This window comes from Anticarsia gemmatalis, chromosome 7 (assembly GCF_050436995.1).
Source record: "Anticarsia gemmatalis isolate Benzon Research Colony breed Stoneville strain chromosome 7, ilAntGemm2 primary, whole genome shotgun sequence".
NCBI lineage: Eukaryota > Metazoa > Arthropoda > Insecta > Lepidoptera > Erebidae > Anticarsia > Anticarsia gemmatalis.
The window spans coordinates 13,262,247-13,284,996 of record NC_134751.1 but is presented as its reverse complement, the minus strand read 5'-3'; the positions used below and the strand labels follow the sequence as shown (position 1 = coordinate 13,284,996).

Sequence of the window (22,750 nt, the reverse complement as noted above, 5' to 3'; positions counted from 1 at the left end):
TTTCAACATTAAAAAACATTTTCTTGCTTTCAATAGCAAACTACTTAAGCATTTTTCAAAAACGTTATACCTATTCTAAAAAGCTCTACAACTAACACAAAATCGAACACACATCATCAAAACCGGGTACAGAACTTGTAAAGCTGTTGTAAGTAAGGGCGAGCACACATGAGTGCCTGACTGTACAGGGCCAAGCTCTGGCACGAGTCGTGTAAAGAATTTATAGGAGAGACGGGCGCGGGTGGCGGCAGTGTGTTGCGCGGCTCCCAAGCGCCCGCGCATCGTGCACTGCGCATGCGCGAACAAACTAAACCGGGAAAAAGTAAAAGTTTTCAGTGCAGTGTTGGACGTGACTTCTTATAGTGTAGTGAACAAGACTTTACAGTTCAATGGATGGCTAGGTAACAGTGCATTTTACAGGAAAAAATACACTCTCACGCTTGTGGGAAATTGTCTATTGTTCAAGCGAAAGTGCTGTTTATATAGCCTTGAGTTGAGCTCCAGCTTTAAGTAGTGGAAATAATTTTTGTTGGCGGCTCTTGATTTGTATGAAGCGCGAAGTATGGACGTTTTTTGTGGGAATGTCGATATTTGAATACTGAATAGACTAGTTAACGGATAATATTGAGTCGTTTATGAACTTTGCATACGTATTTTATTAAAGGTTATGAATTACAAATAAGAGTGATGGGCATTTAAAATTTGGGAAAGATTTTTGCGAGTTTCTTTTTAACAGTTGAGTGCTTAATACTGCTTTTAGACTTCTTACTAATGAGTACCTATAAAATATTTTACTACTAAATTATCTATTTCTTATTTTATTTAACGAACTTTTATTCACTTCGGGAGATTTTTTCACATATTTTAAGTCGTTATCTTATCTTATCTTTACACTGACGAAGACATTATATTATTACTTAGGTACTTATTTGGTTTTAGCAAAAACTTATGACTTGGGAAACACCGTGACCTTTGATCAGTAACTGCCTATTACAAAACATACACACGCATACACTAATATAATAGTCGTTAATCTATTACAAATAGGTTTGACAAGAACGAAGCACATTGACCTCAAACCTCTTTAAAGAACTGTTGAAATAACGTACCTACTAAAAAATATAAATTTAAGCCACTAATGTCCCACTGCTGGGCAATGGTATTCCTCCGTAATGAGTGATGGGTTAGGCCTAGAGTCCACCACGCTGGCTAACTGCGGGCTGGGGACTTTGTAAAAAGACAAGTAATTCGATCTGTATGTTACGCTTTCACGGGTTAACTGCTGAACCGAATTTATGAAATGCGATATGATGATAGATTTTAGCCATGGCTTAGTTGTAAGTTTTTTCAAGTAGTTACAGCCGAGATACGTGTATAAGGGTTTTATTTATAACTATAGTCCTTTTTGTGGAAAAGGGAATCATCATGATGAAAACATTGAATGCCTCAGAGTTGTTAAAACAGTTCCAAAAAGATGCAATGTTAAACCAACCCGCATTGGCCTATGAGGCCGACTCGAAACCTAGCTAGCTTCTCTCTCCGGGAGGGGTAAGGCTTTTCTTAAAGGTACCCATTCCCAGTAGTGGCACAGTGATGGGTTAAAATTGTGTTAAAGATGAACATTGTAAAACTTGTAAACAAATTACTGCAAGGAAACGGTCCTTTACAACTAAAAATATATCTTTTCTATCATAAGATTCTTCAAACTAAAACAAAACTGGGGATATATTATAATATAAATAAAAAAAACATTTGTTTAAAGACCGAAAAATAAACAATTTTTGATAATAGGATTGATTTTTATCAATAAAATATTCAACAATAAGTAGGTAGTTGTTTCGAATGAAATCACAGAAATTAGGCGTAGTACCTACTCATAGTTAAACAGTACAGTGCGCGTCGGAAACATATTTTTTCTTTGCTATTTTTGATAAATTGAATATGAAAAAAAGGGAATCGATTTCCAATTCATGGTTTCGTCCTAAATTATGGCTCTACAATTTTCGGGAGACGACCAAGAACTTAATAGACAAGTCCACCAGGTAAATGCTTTTAGCTACATTAATGTTTTATTTTAAATGCATTGCATACATTATATAAAGGCCCCCTTTACGTTTGTTGGTCATTTCAGTGAGCCAGAAACCATTTCTAGGTACCTATATCTTCTCTTATTTATACATAGTATTACATAGGAGTGTATTAACGGTACATTTCATACCTAGGTAATTAACCATTGTTAGTTTGGAACGGGTGTGAGGGTAGTTTGAATTTTGTATCGATTTAGGCTGTAGGAATAATAGGGTAAAAATATAGTATAGTATAAACTAATGCAGGGCAGCGGGATCCCTTTTTCCATAAACTGTCACGGTGGGAGTCAGGCTCTCAACGTGATCCTAAAGCGATAAGAAAGTAGCTTTTTTTATAAAACTCAATAAGAAAAAATATTGTATCGCACATATTCTACAAATCCCGCATACTATATATTTACTTCTATCTACCGAGCACATTACCAAAAACAACTTACTGTTGAGAAATTCTAATATAAATTAGGAAAGACCAATATCACGTTCATCAGAATCCAAGAATAAATTTGTCTCAGTACACAAATTCTAATGACATCACAGTTTAATATTCAAGTAGTAACGGTGTTATAATAACAGATTACGGTACAGTTATGTTAATAACAAGTTATGTTATAAAACAAATTGTAACATTAATCTGTTCACCCACATCACACATCACTGTATGTCATTTATACTTACTGTACATAATCTAAGTTTTTAGCTTATTATTTTTATTTTATTTGAGCTACTAATTATCTAGTTTTTAGCTTCGGAGCTTCGCTTTACAGGTTTCGTTACCTTCTGCCCGTGACTTCGCCCGCATGGAAACATGTCTCTAGTAAAAATCTTATAAATACATTAATCTATGTGCCAACTTGCATCAAAATCCGTTTCGCAGTTCTTGCGTACTTTTTTTTATAACCCATTGCTGTCCCACTGCAGGGCAAGCGTATAAGTGTGAAAAATATTACATCTGTCCTCGCAATCTATCACATTTATGTAGGTACAAAAGTGTAATACTTTAGAGTTTATGATAAAAAATAATCTATGTTTGACTATTGACAAACTATCATCATGGAACGATTTATACGAATTAAATCATGATGCATTTTACCTTCTTTTGCTTGACGTTCCGGCGCAGTTTACACTAAAGCTACGGCACTGTCGGTTACGAGCCTAGGAAGTCATAATTCTTACGTCACGTTATGCTTACTCCTTGTATTACTGAACAGTTATCTATTAGCTATTTATAGGTTTATAGTTTAACTAGAGATTACGGCTTTATAACTCCTCGTTGAGCAAGCGATCATGTGCATGAATAACATCTATTGCATCACTACCTATTATAAATATCTACTTAGTTACTTGATTATTTTTTCATTACATGAAAAATATCCTTTTAAAAAAAAGAGTCTACGTTTAATACTAGGTTTGGAACTGCCTCCGTGCTCCGTTTCATCCAAATCGGTAAAGTATTTTAACTGTAAATGCGATACAGATAAACTCGCGTTTCTAATATAAGTATGGAGACCTCATCTACCTTATCTATGAAACTAACTAGAGTTCGATTCCCTTAAGGTCAAGTTAACAAGCAAACATTCATTTTTTTTAAATTACACCTTAATGTTTTTGAAAGTATTTGTATTAGACTTTAGTCAAGGTATTAGAGTACCTCAAAGTACCTTACAGGACTAGCCTTCGTTAAATCAATGAAAAACAGCGTAAATTCTCATTTTTTTGTCCTAAAACGAATCTAACAATATCTATCTACATATACATAGTTGTTTATACAATGTTGATGTCATCCAAACTAATGACAACACCGGTTTCTTGAGTTTTAGTTCAACGTAATTAGCGACCGACACGGCTGGTTTTGATACTTTTCATCTAACACCTAACGCTGTGGGTGTTCTTTTTGTTTATTAATTGAATTATAAAGAAATATTCGTCGAAATATGACATTCCTTGATCATAATTTTGTTCTCTTAAGAGTTATTTTAGTTTTCTATAACTTACTCCATATAAACCTATGTTTTTTGGAATGTAAATTAAGCATCTAACTCCCAATTTCAGAACAAAATTTTACGTTACCTTAGAACAGGTCGAGATATATTCTGCTTTGTTTAATCGTTTTCGCATTTATGTAGTTATTTAGCAACGAAAGTACCTACATAAACCTGCTCTGTGATAAACCAATGATTATTCACTCTGCTTATAATATAACTGCGTAAGGAAAAATATACTCCGTTTTACTTATAAAGTCTTCTTTAACTGTTACAATTGTAAAGTATCAGAACACTTTTCTTTCCCATACAATTATGCTCAAACGTGTAAAATTTCCCAATTTGAAGGGAAACTAACGAAGTGTCGGAAGCTAACCACGCCCTACCGTTTACTTAAATACCAAGATCATTCGAGATTGTGAAGGAATTCCGCTCTCAATTAACAACAGACCGCTCAGATTTATTCAAAATAGCCTAGAATGGGCTATTTTGAATAAATCTTCGGAATTCCTTCACAATCTCGAATGATCTTGGTATTTAAGTAAACGGTAGGGCGTGGTTAGCTTCCGACACTTCGTTAGTTTCCCTTCAAATTGGGAAATTTTACACGTTTGAGCATAATTGTATGGGAAAGAAAAGTGTTCTGATACTTTACAATTGTAACAGTTAAAGAAGATTGTTTTTAGTGAAATAATTATTGAATGCTATGTAGGTCGATGTTTATGGTCGTAAAATTGTATTTTGAAAGAAAATGTTCGGTCTTTTTCGTGTTAATCCCGTTTTAGGTGATTAGAATCACAACAGCTAATGAATTAATTGCTTCAACACGTTGTTTTCGGTTTTAAAATATAGCTTTTGATCTAGAAATGATATTTTTATAGAACATATCATGCGTTTAAGTCTGAATAACTATAGTGTTCTTATCTACAGTTATCTAAGTATCGTGTGAGGCATTTCAGACATATGTTTTGACTAAGAAATAGCTGAGTTGACTCTTAATAAAGCGAAATAAAGTACCTTATTACAGTTTCATAGTCATTACAGTCACGATACAAATATAAAATAACTTGCACCTGTTCTAATTGAATTTCAGAATAACTTAATTAACCCATTATTATACCGCTGCCTAGCAAAGGTTTAATCCCGTAATGAGGGATGGCCTTTTTGATTAAACTCTTTAATTACGATATTATTGGAACTATTTTAAAAATATACAAGAAAAATAATAATATGAATTGCATAAATACTTTACTGTTTTAAAGAGTCGGCAAAGTTGAAAAAGGTACGCGTTCGATAATACTTTTTACATGGTATCTAAATATACGAGTCTATATCTCATAGGTGACTGACTAAGGAATCTATCAACGCACAACCCAAACAACTGGACTTTGATTAATCTACCCCCAAGGGGATATAATAGGGGATGAAAGTTTGTATAAAATATTTTTGTCTTAAGTCACAAACCACGCCCACGAAGTCGTGGGAAAGAGCTAGTCTATACTTACTTATAATAAACTAGCGGACCCGACAGACGTCGTCCTGTCTAATAAATTAAAAAATAATTAAAAAAACATTGTCCAGCGGACAAAATTGTGAATCTAAACCATTCTCAGATCTCATTGAACACACACAAAAAATTTCATCAAAATCGGTCCAGTCGTTTAAGAGAAGTTCAGTGACATACACATTTACAGAAGAATTATATATATAAAGATATTGTATAAAATATTAAACCGATACTTACTAGAAAGCTAATTTAAGCAAAAACACATAAACCCAATTGCTTTGGCAATCAGAAGTCATAATGCAACATCCTGGTGCAGTGAAATGATAGCGGTTTATCGTAAAATTAGCATAAGTGCTCAAAACACTACTTATGAGAATGATACGCTTGATGTTTGATGCACACTGAGAGCGTTTAGAGTGACGTATAAAATTTTAAAATAAATTTAAATAAAAGAGAAGAAAATATAAATATATAATGCTTCATTTTACTTGGTACTTTACTTTTTAAAAACCTGTAATTTAAAATGGGCTTTGAACCGGAAATCGTGAATTATAAATCAAAAATCTAAGTCAAAAAATTTATTTAGGTTAAATACTGATAATTTTTATAGAGCAAATACTTAGGATTTTTGGCTTGACCTCTATGAATTCTATTGTAAGTAGTCTAACTTGATTGCTTTAATTTGAGCGGTAGTGTAAGTGATGAGGAAGACGACCTCGATTCTGGATCAGTCAAAGAGCTATTGGGTTTTCAAAATTTCTGTTAAAACACTCTTTTTATAGGGACGTTCTTTATTGCATAGAAAATATGTACAATATTAAGGCGGGCGCATCTCTACCTACACCTCCAGATACTATACAACAGTCTTGATATTATTATCGAATCATGTGCTGTAATTTCCTTGCATGTTTGCAAGGTTTAAAATCTGCACTCGATGTGTGGCTACCTTTAATACAAATAAGTTTCAAGTGCTTTTTGATGCGTGCCTTAATCGTTTTAACTTTGACATGACGTTATCCGTAAGCTCTTGAAATGCAATAACTAATTGTAGGTACTGCTTTCCAATTTGGATGAAGTGAACCACTTTGGTGGCTTTCAGTTATTACCGTCTTTATGTCTTGAAAATTGGCAATTGACCTATGTTTTTACTAAAGTCCGTTTTACTAGACTGGGGTAAACACGGTTTTTAAAACCTATATTTGTATGTCAAACGGGTAGCTATATGTATACCCAACTAGCACACAAGCTGCTTATACAGTCGTTATACAGCCTGATAGTTGCATAAGAGTCGTACAAATGCTGTACAATTCTCTATAAGTTGTATACTAGCTATTTAAAAAACCCTTTAACAGCTAGGCGGGACAGTAGCCGTTTAGTAGGAAACTAATGACTTATAGTGATATATAAGCATGTAATTGCATCGCTAGACAGCCTAGGGAAGTATAACTGAGTTAATGGAATCTTCTATAACACCGTTAACTGTATAAGGGGACTTTAGGAGATAAAGGAGTTTAAACGGAGTTATGCGTTGCGCTTATAGCGCTCAAGAGCGTAAATAAGCTTTTTGTAATGCCTTAGGTTCTATAACAGATTTTTTTAGGGCTAGTGTATTACTCATCTATAAAAGAGTTGCGTAGGTCTTTAATAGCGCCTTGAGCGTTATATCAGATATTTATATGGCTTCTGTACGGCAAATATATCAGTATCATTCGAAACATTTTTACAGCCATGGGGATTACAGAATTATGTTAAGCACCTAAAGCGCTATAACCTCTCGAGCGCCCCAACGTCAAAATTCAAATATACCGTTAAGCGTCCGGGCCAAAAATGGCGCGCGTAATTGAATTGGCGGTTGGCGTTTAAGCGCCGATTCCGTCATATTTTAATACTAACACCCTAGTCATACCTTATATATTTGGAATCTACATAAAATTTGCTATAGATTAAAAAAATAAACCACAAATAATATTTGATAGTGGTAGTACAATAGACCGTTAAATCTGTATATTTTGTGCTTTAGGCATGTGTTTGAAGAAAGTCTAATAAATATTTTTAGGCAAAAAAAATAATATGACGAAAGGTCTTATCGTGTAGTTAATGAAAAATGACATTAAAATCCAACTGTAAAATATACTCAAATCTTTAAAATTAGTTAAAAAAAGGATTTACAATATTGGTCATAAAGGAACATGTCGTTGGGTCAGATGTTGTTTAAGGTGCTCTCTGGCCTATATTAACCACTTATTCAAGTGTGTGCATTAGATCGTCGTCTCGTTTTATCAGCTTCAATGTCAAATATGTTTGAAACAGATAAACATAGTTTTAGCATTTCGTTTCTACGTTTTTTCAATGTAAGATCGTTTTGCCGTACCACGGTGGCGGGACGCTTGACGGGGGTAGAACATTCAATTCAAAATAAATAAAATAAATAAAATAAACAAAATAAACAAAATAAACAAAATAAACAAAATAAACAAAATAAACAAAATAAACAAAATAAACAAAATAAACAAAATAAACAAAATAAACAAAATAAACAAAATAAACAAAATAAACAAAATAAACAAAATAAACAAAATAAACAAAATAAACAAAATAAACAAAATAAACAAAATAAACAAAATAAACAAAATAAACAAAATAAACAAAATAAACAAAATAAATAAAATAAATAAAATAAATAAAATAAATAAAATAAATAAAATAAATAAAATAAATAAAATAAATAAAATAAATAAAATAGATAAAATAAATAAAATAAATAAAATAAATAAAATAAATAAAATAAATAAAATAAATAAAATAAATAAAATAAATAAAATAAATAAAATAAATAAAATAAATAAAATAAATATAAATAAAAAAAAAATGATTTTCAAACTATTTTAATATTGAACGACTGACCCCTAAAAGTACGAGTAAAATGCTGGTGTGCGACCAAAACAATTATATTGAAGCACTCCTATGCCACAACTGCAGAACCTTGAGGTCTACAACAGCAAACACTAGAGCCTTTGTACAGCTTAAGCCGCTAGAGCAGATGTAACCAACTCTGAGAGGTGCTTGATCGAGACGCCATTACAGCATTTGGTAAACATATTTTTTGAGGTTATTACGATCTTTTGAAGATCATATAAATCTATAGCCTGGTAACGTTAACATAATTAAAATCATTTTTTATTACCTATAACCCTAATTAAACTATCTGTAACCCTCAAAGTCTTATTTATGTTCAAAATACAATTTCCAAATCCACATATCTATATAATTTTTGCATTTAAAACTGAATATTTTGAGGGCGCATGAAAATATTGACGATAATATACATATATATTGACAGCAAACTGGCACTCGCACTTTCATATCACGTACACAAAGAAATAAAAGCGATAGACTACTTGTTATTTTCATAATCCAATCCGTAAAAATAAAATGTCTCCTCATTTGTCACTGATGATTCATTTTAATACAATATATTTAGTTTACACCATAATAAACCGACCATATTACTAATTTAGAGCGTTAGCATTTATAACCGTTACACAGTAGCGCTAAAATAAGGTAAAGGTGGTATAATCGCGCTGCAAGAGCTTTTTCGAACGCTCGTGGCGCTAACCACCTCTGTACAACAGCTGGTAAGCGCCACGAAGCTGCGAAAAAGCTCTTGTAGCGCGATTATACCACCTTCATCTTATTTTAGCGCTCCTGTATTACTACTATACTACGTACTATTATAATTACTATTTACGACCACTGTAGATCCAATGTCGAGCTATAAGCTGGACAGTATGGGCCTATTTGACGCTACAAGAGATCTGTAGCCGCTTATAGAACCACTATACTTCTTACTAAGGAGCCTAAGGCGTTATAAAAATCCTTTAACCGGCCATTGTGCAGCTTGTTATAGCGCTTGTGTGCTAGTTGGGTAGTGATCCCCTCAGCGTTCCCCGCCTTGACAACACGGAATTTTTTCCCGGTTTGCCCGGTTGACAAATTTTGCCAACTAAACTTGGCACAAATTAAACTTTTCCAGTTCAGTTAAACTTTTCCCAATTTATTGTCACCTGTGACAACGGAAGAAATTACAATGTCTATGAAAACCTTCTAATTGTTCACTCTGGACATTTTAGAGTACCTCAAATACTATCAAACAGTCAGCCATCTATGGACCTAGCTATATGTTGTTGAACTTGTAGATCGTTTAAATACCATTGCGTGCAACTTATGAGCACTTCTTAATAAAAACAAAGTGATCTAGTGTCCAAGCTTCTCATGTCACTCGGCTTTTGTCTATAACTATAATGACGGATGTATTTATATAAAAACATAGTTTAAAATACCTTCTGAAGGATAAAGATACTCTCCAAATCATTATCTACATGCAACCCATATTATTTAGATTTGGGTAAAGAAAAATAAATAAAAACGTACTTAGCTATATTTTTCTACTAGCATGGAAATGAGGATTATTATAATTATGGAATACCTTTGTATCCACATAGTTTTTGATCGTATAATTCTTTTTAAAGAAGGAAATTTCCGGTTCCAACCTACTAGAACATAATTTGTATTACAGCGAACTTGTGAAGAACTTGTTAAATGTATGACTGTTTGTTTTTTCTAAATAAATAAATAATCTTTACATTCATAAAACTAATGAGTGTAATGACTTTTAAATAAATAATATCATTGGACAACTCACACACGGTTATTTGATTCCAAACTAAGCAGAGCTTGTACTATGGAAATCAAATAACTGATAAACATACTTATATTCTTATAAATACATACTTATATAGATAAATTAACAACCAGGCTCACACAAAGATTTGTCCCGGGTGGGATTCGAACCCGTCACACGCGGCGCTGCAGCTATTGCGGCGAGGTGACCACTTTAACCACTGCGCCAAACGTGCAGTTATGACTGGACGAAATCGTTACAAACACCGAAATCAATTTATATCCGTGTTAAAATCGAACCTACCGCTACCTCCTAGTGCAATAGTAACAATCATTGTAATTCGATACCTCGTCATACCTTTATTAAAGCCTGTTTCTAGCACTCAACAGTTCAAGACAACAAGACATAATTTGCAATCATTTACTATTCAAGTAAAATTTAACATAAACACGTAAACAGCATATTTGTTATTTTATAAGGCAAATGGTTCCGTGAGGGTTCCTGCGACCGAATTCCGAGCAAACCAGCCGGACAAACTAGTTTACATACTTACCATCACGCCTGTTGTACACGAAGGTATAGCATAAGTGCCAGAAATTATATTTATAACGGACTTCTGCCCGCGTCTTTGACCGCGTGAAAAAATTGCCCGGGGTAAAAAATCCTATGTGTGAATCCAGTAGTGTAAATACTAAATTACATTAAAATCTGTAGTATGTATTTTCATGATAGAGTAACGAACATTCCTCAACCGTGACAAAATTTCGCATTAAAATATTAGTAGGACTTGGGCAAGGCTCTATTATATTCAGCCCGACCCGAGATTCGAACGCGGGACCGAGACAGGATCGAGATCTTTTACAAGACGCAAACACTACCAATCGCGCAATAGAGGTAGTCCTTTAAATTAAATACACTGTCTTTATGAGACAGAAACAGGGAGAGAGTAGCTTCACCTACATTTAACACTAGCTGACCCGCGCAACTTCGCTTGCGTCACATAGGAGAGAATGGGTCAAAATGTTCCCCGTTTTTTAACCTTTTTTACTGGTACTCTGCTCCTATTGGTCGTAGCGTGATGATATATAGCCTATAACCTTCCTCAATGGGCTATCTAACACTGAAAGATTTTTTTAAATCGGACCAGAACTACCTGAGATTAGCGCGTTCAAACAAACAAACAAACAAACTCTTCAGCTTTAGAATATTAGTATAGATTACGTTCATAAATAGACGGTCATAAAACCAGAACCAAAATAAAAAGCAATATCTATTAAATAACCCGGAAACAATATACCACATCACAAAGAGGAATACAGGATGACCAACACGCCCAACACGATAGATCCGGAACTACACAATTTTATCAACAGTCACGGTAGTCTCACTACAAAAGGTTTAGTAATCGCTTATCTGTGCAACGCATATGGATGATATATTGTAAACAATAATGACAGATAGTCCTATAATATATGTATAGCTATCGGACTAAGGAACTACAAGTATAGTTTCTTAGTCCGATAGCTAGTTTGTTGGTAGCAAAGGTCCCTTTGCCGCAAAAGGTCCTGATGTGAGATGTTATACAATAAAATTAATCAAATAATATACATGGGTTAAAAACTTATGTACGAACTAAAGCTTAACATTTTTGGAAATCGTTAATTTGGAGAAGATTGTTGAATAAACTTACTTACGCAATTTAGTGTTATATTCGCTGTAGGACATTAATAAGTAATAATGTTGTTTTAACTATTTATTAGTTTATATTTCAACTAGCTGACCCGCGCAACTTTGCTTGCGTCCAATAAGAGAGAATGGGTGAAATTTTTCCCCGTTTTTGTAACATTCATTACTGTTACTCTGCTCCTTTTGCTCATAGCGTGATGATATATAGCCTATGTCCTTTCTCGGGTATCAAAATATCTCCATACCAAATTTCATGAAAATTGGTTCAGTAGTTTAGGTGTGATTGAGTAGCAGACAGACCGACAGACAGACAGACAGAGTTACTTTCGCATTTATAATATTAGTATGGATTAGTATTGATAGGCCTCCTATTACACGGGACTTACATAGTTTGTTAATCCTCGTACACCCGTGCAGACATTTTCAGGTTTATATACATGTATGTTACTCACAAATTAGGAATTCTTGTATTTCATACAAAGTTTCTATCGGTATCTATTTACTTGGCTTAAGCTGAAGACCCTAAGTATTAATGTAGGTGAGTAGGTACCTACAAAAGGTTTTACTCTTCAGAGTATAATATCTTCAGTATAAAATCTGTTCAAAACCTATGTACCTACCTAAGGCAGTGAAAAACACGAGAAAAGCCCTATTATTGTTGTAATAACGCGTGCAAATAGTCACAATGCGCGATTATGCAGCGGCAAATCTCGCGTCACGTGAAGTTTTTTAGAAAATATAGCCAATTATATTTTCACATGAGAATCCCATGTAATGCAAAAAGCATGGGAACTGTGGAGAGTGAACACTGAGTGAAAGTCTGTGCATGTTTGAACCATCTGTGATTATTACTTTGTTCGATGGAGGTGTAACTATGAACACAGCTAGCGCGCACTTTCGATATCTTTGCATCCAGCATTTTACATTATAACGAAATAGAGGCCGCCCGCGACTTCGTCCACTTGGAAACCCTTCCCGTGTAATTCCCGATCCCTCGGGAACTCCGGGATAAAAAGCCTATGTGTTATTCTGGATCTTCAGCTACCTTCATATACCAAATTTCATCGTAATCGGTTCAGTAGTATTTGCTTAAAAGAGTAACAAACTTCCATACATACGTACATTCTCACCAACTTTCGCATTTATAATATTAGTAGGATAGCTTATCGATATTGTTTAAAAAAAGTTTTATTGAAATCTTTGACCAGTTACTATCGCAGGATAAGTATTAGTTAACTTACAAATTTTATAAGATCTTACTTTATCCATCGGTTAGTCTACCTATTCATAATTTATGAAATCGCATTTAAAACTACCTAAAATAGTTGTTTTGAAATATGTTAAAGGTGCTGAACAATTGTCTATGTTATTCAATAGGGAATTGGCGATAGCTAGTTTGATAGTACTCGTATTTCTCAATGACCCCTCTGCACAATGGTGTTGAGTCAATATTTATGAAGTTTGATGCACGTGTTCATGCTTGTACATCAGTAATTATGTACCTGATCGTAATTAGTGAGGCATGGAGAGTGTCTTACTAGTATAGTACTTATCATCTAATACATAAAATTCTCACGTCACAGTTTTCGTTGCCATACTCCTCCGAAACGGCTTGACCGATTCTCATGAAATTTTGTGAGCATATTGATTAGGTCTGAGAATCGGCCAACATCTATTTTTTATACGCCTAAGTGACACTTTTTTTTTATGGCAAACAACGTTTGCCGGGTTAGCTAGATAACATATAAAAATCGCTAATTAGGCAAGCGAAAAGTTATAAACGGTAAAAACGACGCCAGACATAACCGTTTGACACAACAAGCCCTTTTACCAACAGTTAACGCTATGCTAACAATCGCTCTAAGTAAGGAAGTTACTTAACGCACCGCGACCAAATACGTGTGCAAACATTTCTCTTAGAAGATCAAGTTAAGGCAGTATACCTGTTGTTCTACCGAGTCATTCATCTTAGCAACAGTAAAATATCTCACTTCATTCACACATCTCGTTACAAACTTACATAACCAGTAATTAAATAAGTACACTAGCGCCCTCTACAGCTAATTCATTGGGGTCAACGACCAACTATTCGGTAGCTCGGAAACTTGACATTTAAGAGAGGATTTGATGACATCAAAATATACAGTATGCGGAATACCGGCCGCGGGGCATAAGCCCAGGCATGCCAGGTATTTCAAAGGGAACATAAATCCTCCATCGGACAGTTTTTGTCCGTTTTTGGATGCCATTGTGTCAGGTATACGGTAGGATCGCCAACCTCCCTCGCTTTCTCGGAGACACGATCAAAATGCTGTCTGTATCCAAAATAATTTGCAGTATTCCGAGGTGAGATAAAACTCCCGCTGCGTGTAAAATGTACCGTGTAAAAAATATTTACGTTTCAAACTTTCGGTCGCGACAGCTATATTTTTTTTTTGTCGCGGAATAAAAAATAATTTATGCATACTTTATTTGATTGCACGGAGAAATTTTATTTGATTGAAATAAGTTTAAAAAGCAATAAAAATTAAGTTATTCATCGACATTTTTATGTGTTTCTCACTGGCGCGGATTAGATAAGGAATGCAGTTGTGGCTTATTATTAAAAATGGTTTTGAGAATCTCCTTGTTGGTCGGAACAGGGACACCCTTGTGTTGAACATCTGCTGTGTTATCGGGTTATAGTTAATTGATTCCCGATGTTACTGATCGCATTTAGATTGCCTGCTCATTCGATTTAATGAGCACATAAAGGGATTTTAGAAGTAATTTTTTTTAGTATAATCTAAGAATCACATACTTATTTGGGATATCGTTAAAGAAATTCTTGTTCCGTAGTTTTATTGATGTTGAATTTTATTGTTGTCAAATTAACGAGAAGATTATAAACAGATAAAATTCTAAACAAATGTAATAAATATGTACCGTATCTTTGAGAATAAATTGTTAAATACTGCAGTTAGGTATTTGAATGGCCGAAAAATTAGCAGCGTATGATGTATGGAATAAATTAATTAATGTATATTTTCATCAAACAATCCGATGGGACATTCCACTAGTTTTTATGGTACAATATTATATTTCTTTAATGATAGGCTAATTAAAATTTATTCAGCGTTGATTGGCGAAGTCGTGGGTGTAGCCAACACGATGACATGATTTTATGGGTTTTTAATACCAGTAGTTTTCAATAGAGTCCTTTTATGATAATTATCTTGTTTATAAAATATTGTGGGGTAATCCGGCAATAAAACTTCTCGCCTAAAATGAGGTTTAAGATTTCAAGCCTTAGGCAACATATTAATGGCTAAACATATTTATATGTCTTAAATAATGATTACTTCCTAAACGTCGAAAAAATCGTGTTTGAATCGCTTTAAATTTTTTTATATATTTGAGGATTATTATTTAATCATCAGCTACAGTCTTAACGCTCTCCCATTCTGAAAGGAGACTCAGCCTATAAACGAGAAAGTAATAGATTTTCCGGGACTATAAAACTAAAATTCCCAAATCCCAGATACATTTTTTATACTTAGTTTTTTTAACCAATTTCTGTCGTACTCCGGACAAGGGCCAGAGTTCACTAAGCTGTTTTTAACTAAGATATGGAAAAGCATTTAATCCCGCATTGGTCCAACCCTCGTTTCTTAGGTGTTCAATCTTCCAATCTCATAAAAACCGAGTTACCATATAAGTCGGTTTATTCAAACTAACGAAACAAATTCCACACAATGGATAAAACAAAATGTGTTAGAAGTTGTGACATTCTCTCATCGTTAGTCTTATTTTATTTTATTCCTCTATTTTATTGCTATTACGGCAGTTATTGCTTCTTTATTCTTACTTAATTGTGTATTATGCAAAGATGTATCTAGTTGAATCCGTGTGTAGATACTGTTCAGGGGACAGGCAGATGCTAAGTTATGTAAGGCTTTAAATAAAAATATTTTTTTAAATAAAATATAAAGGAAATAATATTGACAAATATAATAAATTGTACAAATTCACATAATATTGACAAATAGGCAATAATTCACCCAAAAATTTAATCAATGAAAAGTTTTATGAAATCTTAATAAATGCAAAGTTTGTAATACACAAATGTTTTCAATGAGGTTTTATTGCAATACCACTCAAAATCAGCATTTATACTATACGTTATATCAAAGATATATTAACATATTACATAAAAACAAAAAGACATAAATAGAATAAATCTAAGTAACAATATAAACAGTAGCGTGAGATGAACACACTCAACTACCGTGACTACATTAAACAGCTACCGGACACTCTGTACAAATACTCTCGGTATGTTAATGTTTCGATTTAATGTGAATGCAGATGCGTGTGCGTTGCGTGTGCGTTGCGTGTGCGTAATATGTGCGTGTATGCAATGATTTTTGTGTAAGAGATTTTAGAAATAATATACATTAGATTAACCCATTACTATTTCGTTGCTGGGCAAAGGGTCTCTTCTCGGGGAAGATGTCATTGTTAGGCCTTTAGTCCATCACGATACATAGATATTCGTATTTATTGTTTTTATTTCTTTAACAACAGCCGCGCGGATCGATCTCTGAGGTTAAGCCATGCTTGCCGAGGTTGATTTGTGGATGGGTGACCATCTTATACATATCGAGTTCCTCCGTGTTTCGGAAGGCACGTTAAATTGTGGGTCCCGGCTGTTATTTTCGAAGATCTTTGACAGTCGTTAACAGTAGTCAGAAGCTTGAAAGTCTGACAACCAGTCTTACCGAAGGATATCGTGTTATCCCAGGTAACTGGGTTGCGGAGGTCAGATAGGCAGTCGCTCCATGTAAAACACTGGTATTCAGCTGCATCCGGTGAGACTGGAAGCCGACTCCAACATAGCTTGGAAGAATGGCTAAGCTGATATATTTCTATCAATGTTTTGGTACGACAAGCTGTTGGACTAAGAATAATGTTTAGAAAATACTACTCCATGAAATGTCTTTCTCACAATCACAGGACTTCTCTTATAATGGAGAGTAAGTGAATTGGATTGCTAGTTGCTAAATGCTATTGCGTTCCAAAACAAAGAAAAGAATGTTCAAGACCATCTTACAATCTTTGCAATCACCAACAAAAAATAATAAACAAGCCTATTTTGCAGTATACAGAATACAGATTTTTGCTAATTTAAGGCAACCTACGACGTTAGGTAAAGATCACTTGCATCAAGTAAGTTTCATCACATCATTATCAAAATGGCGTCTGTGTCGTTTATAGTGATATCAATCATTTATACGTCTAATAAATTAAACTACAAATAGCCCGCATCTATTATTATACTAGAGATAATGTAAGTTTGTATGTCTGTCTCCTCCAGAACTGATAGTCCGAGTGTGAGAATCTTTGTTCAATAATTTGGTCTTTCTGGAATGTTGTTTTGTTGCCTCGTGGCTCCGGCAGATTTTTTTTTAATATCTCCCTTTGAGAGATAATTTAAAAATTTTCTTAGTCGACATTTTAACTTGATTTGATGACAGAATTGTTATGATAAGTTTTCTACAAATTTTCTGCCAAGCGTTTGTTTTCTCTTCGAATAAAGTTATGCCTGTTAAATAAATCTATAATAATACTAGGGCCTCAATAATATTATACTTTACACTACAAAGGAACTCCTAAGTGTGGGCGAAGTCGCGTGCAAAAGTTAGTATATTAAACATGATATCAAATAATTAATTTTAACTGGACATTGACTCCGTCTTGACATAATATTGGCATTCTCTCATTTATACTCCTTATTATCTTTTCTAAGAACAACGATTTAATGTGACTTGTTATTATTTATAGTCAAATAAATCAATATTTTGACAATTATTACTATATAAATGTGATTAATTTTGTTATAAATTATTATAATATAAAATCGACGATGTAGGTAAAGATTGTAGAATACTCGCTTATGCTCGCTACTGAAAAGAGCAGTCAATGTCCCCCGTGATTATAATCTATCACCTTGCCAAAATTCATCTAAATAGTTTCAGTCATTTCGTGTAAAAGTAAGACAGACTACCTATTATACATTTAAAATAAAACATATCTGGGCCTGTAATTATCACCAATGTTTATTTCATTTGTAATATAATATTTGAACTCCGGTCTACAACTGTCTGCAAAAGATTATAAAAAACCGTTTAGTAGATAGTTTTCGTGTGGAAGAATAATAAACACACACATGTACGTATTTGTGTGTATCATCCTCAAACGTTTCCTTATTTATAACTAGCTGACCCGCGCAACTTCGCTTGCGTCCAATAAGAGAGAATAGGTGAAATTTTTCCCCGTTTTTGTAACATTTTTTACTGGTACTCTGCTCCTTTTGGTTGTAGCGTGATGATATATAGCCTATATCCTTTCTCGGGTATCAAAATATCTCCATACCAAATTTCATGCAAATTGGTTCAGTAGTTTAGGCGTGATTGAGTAGCAGACAGACAGACAGAGTTACTTTCACATTTATAATATTAGTATGGATATCAGTAGAATATATGTATAAGCTTATCAAAAGAACTGTCCTCAACCACTACAAACGCTTATCTTTACAATAATTTACTCTTTCCTTTCCCACTGTATGCCCCACTGTCCACATGTCCAGTAGCCGAGAAGGTTCAGTAATTCAAACATCCTGCCATTCGGCCGAGGGTCCGACGTTTGATTGATGACCGCGAGTCGAGAACCGAATTAACTCGCACCCGGCCCGAATTATTAAGAAACAAAATTACTGTAGGTAGTCTGATTTGAAGGTTTAAATCTGAGGTAGTGTTTTGAGTTTTAGCTTAAAGTAGTAGTAGTTTATAAAATGTGCGTCTGTAAAACTTTCGTTTTGTAAACATAATCAGATACCTGTTTCAGTGTAATTACAAATTTGTTGTGGAATTATGGGCACATTTTCATTATCGACATTTTAGAGTAGATACAGTGTCGTCACAATGTCGTTGTAATAAAATAAGTGCCAAAAGTAACGGTTTAGTCTGAAAACATTTTAGTTACTAAGTAATATATTTACGAAAAAAAATAACATAAGTTTAAAATTTTCGCTGATTTAGTCAAATACCCTATTATTTTACGGTTAGTAAAGTAACAGAATTACTATTATTTTAGATGGTCTTGTTGTATAGTAACGTGTCTTTGCAATACCATAACTACAGTTACAAGATTTATGCGACAAGAAAATAATAATGATAGAGTTCCTCTAAGAATAGTTAAGGCCAAAAATTTACAAACAACCAAAATCGATATTAAAATATCGTAACCAAAACACCTTTCCAAATAATAGCATATACACTATATACAGTAGCCCGCAGTTTGAACCGAATGTGTAATACATTCTTACTCATACTGTAATCATCTCAACATTTTTTACTCTCAAATTCGTAATATCTTCCGTTGAGATTCAGGTTTTTACAAATAAATCGACAGTACATATTTGTGAAATAATGAACGCGATCCTTCGCACTGATTGTGGGGCAATTTGACTGAAATTAGTGCGTGCCAAAGTTTTGAGAATTACATTAAAGGTAGTGGTAAGATGAGTGTGTGATTAAGAACAAAATATAATCTTACTAATATTATAAATGCGAGTTTGTGAGGATGTATGTGTTTGGTACTCTATCACGAAAAAACTACTGATCAGATTCTAATGAAAGAAGATACACAGATAGCTTATAAACTAGTTCTTTTTTAATTTTAAATGTGTTATATATATATATGTTTTCAATTTTTTTAACCCTTTATTTCACAGACGAGACCCTTGCCCAGCAGTGGGACAGCCCAGCAAGGGTCTCGTCTGGAACGAGGGAGGCATTAGGCTTGGAGTCGAGTCGAGTTTGATAACGTGCCTGGTAAATGGCAATTAGCTCGCTCGTATTAAGTACATGAGACTAACATTGACAACGCGAAACGTGAGTGCATTTTATGCACTAAACCTTTAGGTATAGATTCGGTTAGACAGGCTCGGTTTATATATTTATTATATATAATGTATGGTTTATGTACATAATAATTATAAAATGCTCTGATGAATCAATACCTGTCGCCGCCAACATGTTATCGCCAGAAGCAAGATCAGTCGATGAATTACAATAAATAAATGCACAAATTACAGACCTGCGATACACAAATATGGAGTCGATATAAAATGGCTCTACGCCCCCTTTTCCAAATAACTTTATGGTTGTTCAATCGATACGAGAAGAAAAAAATTATAAAAATAATATCGCTGGAATATTCCCTACTAATTTAAGTCTCTGCCTACCCCTATGGGAGGAAGGCGTTATTTTATGTCTGTATGTCATATATGAAAAAGTCTTACTATTCTTATAGAAATACCATTTCAGAAAAAATAATTTGGATGTGTGATTAAGCTTGTTGAGTTTTAATCACAGAAATAAGGATATTCCTAAAGCTATGGTTAAGTTAAAATACTTAACCTATCAACTAATACACGAACCAATCATACACACATACAATAGGGCAGGTTTCGAAGCATACATAATAATATAAATAAGTGTCGTATAACCTTTCTGTTATATAAAATGACTGAAGCGGTATGAAAAAACTGTCAAAATTTCTCCTGATGGGATATCTAACAGTTAACTAGAAGTGGCGAAAATAGCAGTTACTCTTTTAAATACTTTGATTCAAACATCCTTTAGCATAAAGACACTCGTCAAGTTTTTATCCTCTCAAGCATAGAGCGAATGCAACTTATTTCAACGATGTAGTTAATTAAGTATTTAACTAGGTACTAACATTAATTCAGACATGTAGATACCTAGGTTAGCTATCTGCAATGCTAATCGGATGATGACACAGAAACAATTTGCCTTGAGCCGTAAATAGTGACACGCCTTACGACTTGATCAGTTGGATCTTAGAAGTATCTAGAATGATTATCTTAGAGTTGAAGAGAAACATTACGTAGAAACCTTGTATACCTCAGAGTTCTTTACACAGTTTTTAAAGGAATGCTTGGTGATCTGCTTGCACTTGGCAAGAGTAATGTGGTGAATTCAGACCAGCAGTATGCAATTTTTGTAAAGCTAACTTTTGCACTAAATACTGCTCTTATGTCTCGGGGTCTTTTATAAACATACGAAAACTTGTTGTCTGTAGTCCTATTTCAAAAATATTTGTAGTTGTATTAGACATATAATCTAGATTAACACAATATGTAACTCATACCATTTTCATCTTTGGAATAGCCGAAAAAGCGTAGGAAAATAAATACTATAGAAAGGGTCAGTTTAACCGTCTATATTATGTGTCGGTTAACCTATCTGCTGAATAAAGTAACAGAAAAAACATGAAATTTAATCTGATAAACTATCCAAAATATGTTTAGAAAAATCTTGGTGAAACCAGGCCCTAACGTACTAAAGTAGTAGACTTTAAATCGCTACATTATAGACTCTCTCGTACATCAACAGTTCATACACAACCGTGACTATAATTTCCAATCGTCGATCAATGACTCACTTTCCTTCACCAAGAGTTTATGGCCGTCGACCGTGGTGCCATGATGGAAGGTTACCAGGAAAGGAAGCCGCGCCTACTTGCGTAGCGGCCCGTGGACACAATGGGCAGGGTTCGTGCCATTTCACTGGGCCCTTGCTCGCTGGACCAGTTCATATGTTATAGAAATCATTGTATTGTAAATATAAGTTTAAAGTTTGATTTAAAGTAGGGATCTTCTCTTTGTCTTCACAAAATAATGGGCTTTGGTCTTCCATGAAAATAAAAACGACATAAACTGAGTTTGTCTGTATATAGACGATCAATTATTAATTGTGATTCACAATGTAATTCAATTCATTCTTGAAAATATGAGCGTATGACATAAGTTAGAACAGATTTAATAGATTTGGAAAGTGCTCTATATCTGCGATGCTTCAAGTTTTGTAAAATACGTTGAATCTGAGAATATCTACTAATGGGCGATGTAAAAAACTCTAACTTAAACTTAATATTAGTAAATAATACTGGTATTTAAAATGGCAGCTAATGTAAAAAGGACATGAACAATCTTTGGGAACCGAATACATTATACAAAAGTAGCTTTATTTGAAGAATGTTGTAGATAATACCCATCGTAAATATTCTTTAAATAAAAATGTATTACTTGTTAAACATAACAATTTTAAACCTTATTTTTTCTTGGAATTCACTGAAAAACGTTACAACAAAACGTTCTAGAAACTAGCTATAAGAATTCTTCATACAAGCTCTCCAGCTGTAACCAACAAGACATTCGACTCGACATTCCAGCTACTATTTAGTGCAAATACCAACCGGTAAAAGTGAATCCCCGGAGGTGAGCACACGCCGGCACAGTTTACTGCCACAGGGGACTCTTTGTATCAGAACAGTCGACCCTTGTACGCTGTAAGTCGGCTCTGGACGTGATTATACGCACATTGGTAGGGTGTGGTACACTTGTGGGCAAAACGACTTGTTTATTTTTGTAGTCATGTGGTAATATTTTGTTGATAAGTTTGTTTGACTTTACATTTTTCTATTGGCAGTGGTTAAATGTAGTTCAGAAACTTTATGACCTATCACATAGAAGCATTACACACGCAAATATTATGTGTCTATTGAGTTGATGACAAGATGCTTTGGTGTGCGGTTGCAGTTTGCGATTTACATATTACATAAGTAGTATTGCTTACGACGTACTTAGTTATATCTTGATATCAAATTAAACCAACTAACTTGCTATCTTAAGCACGGCGGCGCATTGCTGGATTATCACTAAGCTGCAATTAGACTATTCAAT

At 34.0% G+C, this 22,750-nt stretch overlaps 1 protein-coding gene across 1 annotated transcript in view; it reads left to right on the top strand.

Annotated features, from left to right (window-relative positions):
* The first annotated feature begins 237 nt into the window (after positions 1-237).
* LOC142974078 (ankyrin repeat and BTB/POZ domain-containing protein 2) overlaps positions 238-22,750 on the top strand; it is a 68,629-nt gene continuing 46,116 nt past the window's right edge. The window contains exon 1 of the mRNA XM_076116224.1: positions 238-401. Coding sequence (XP_075972339.1) covers positions 394-401 — 8 coding nt within the window. The 5' untranslated portion in view covers positions 238-393. The remainder of the gene's footprint in view (positions 402-22,750) is intronic.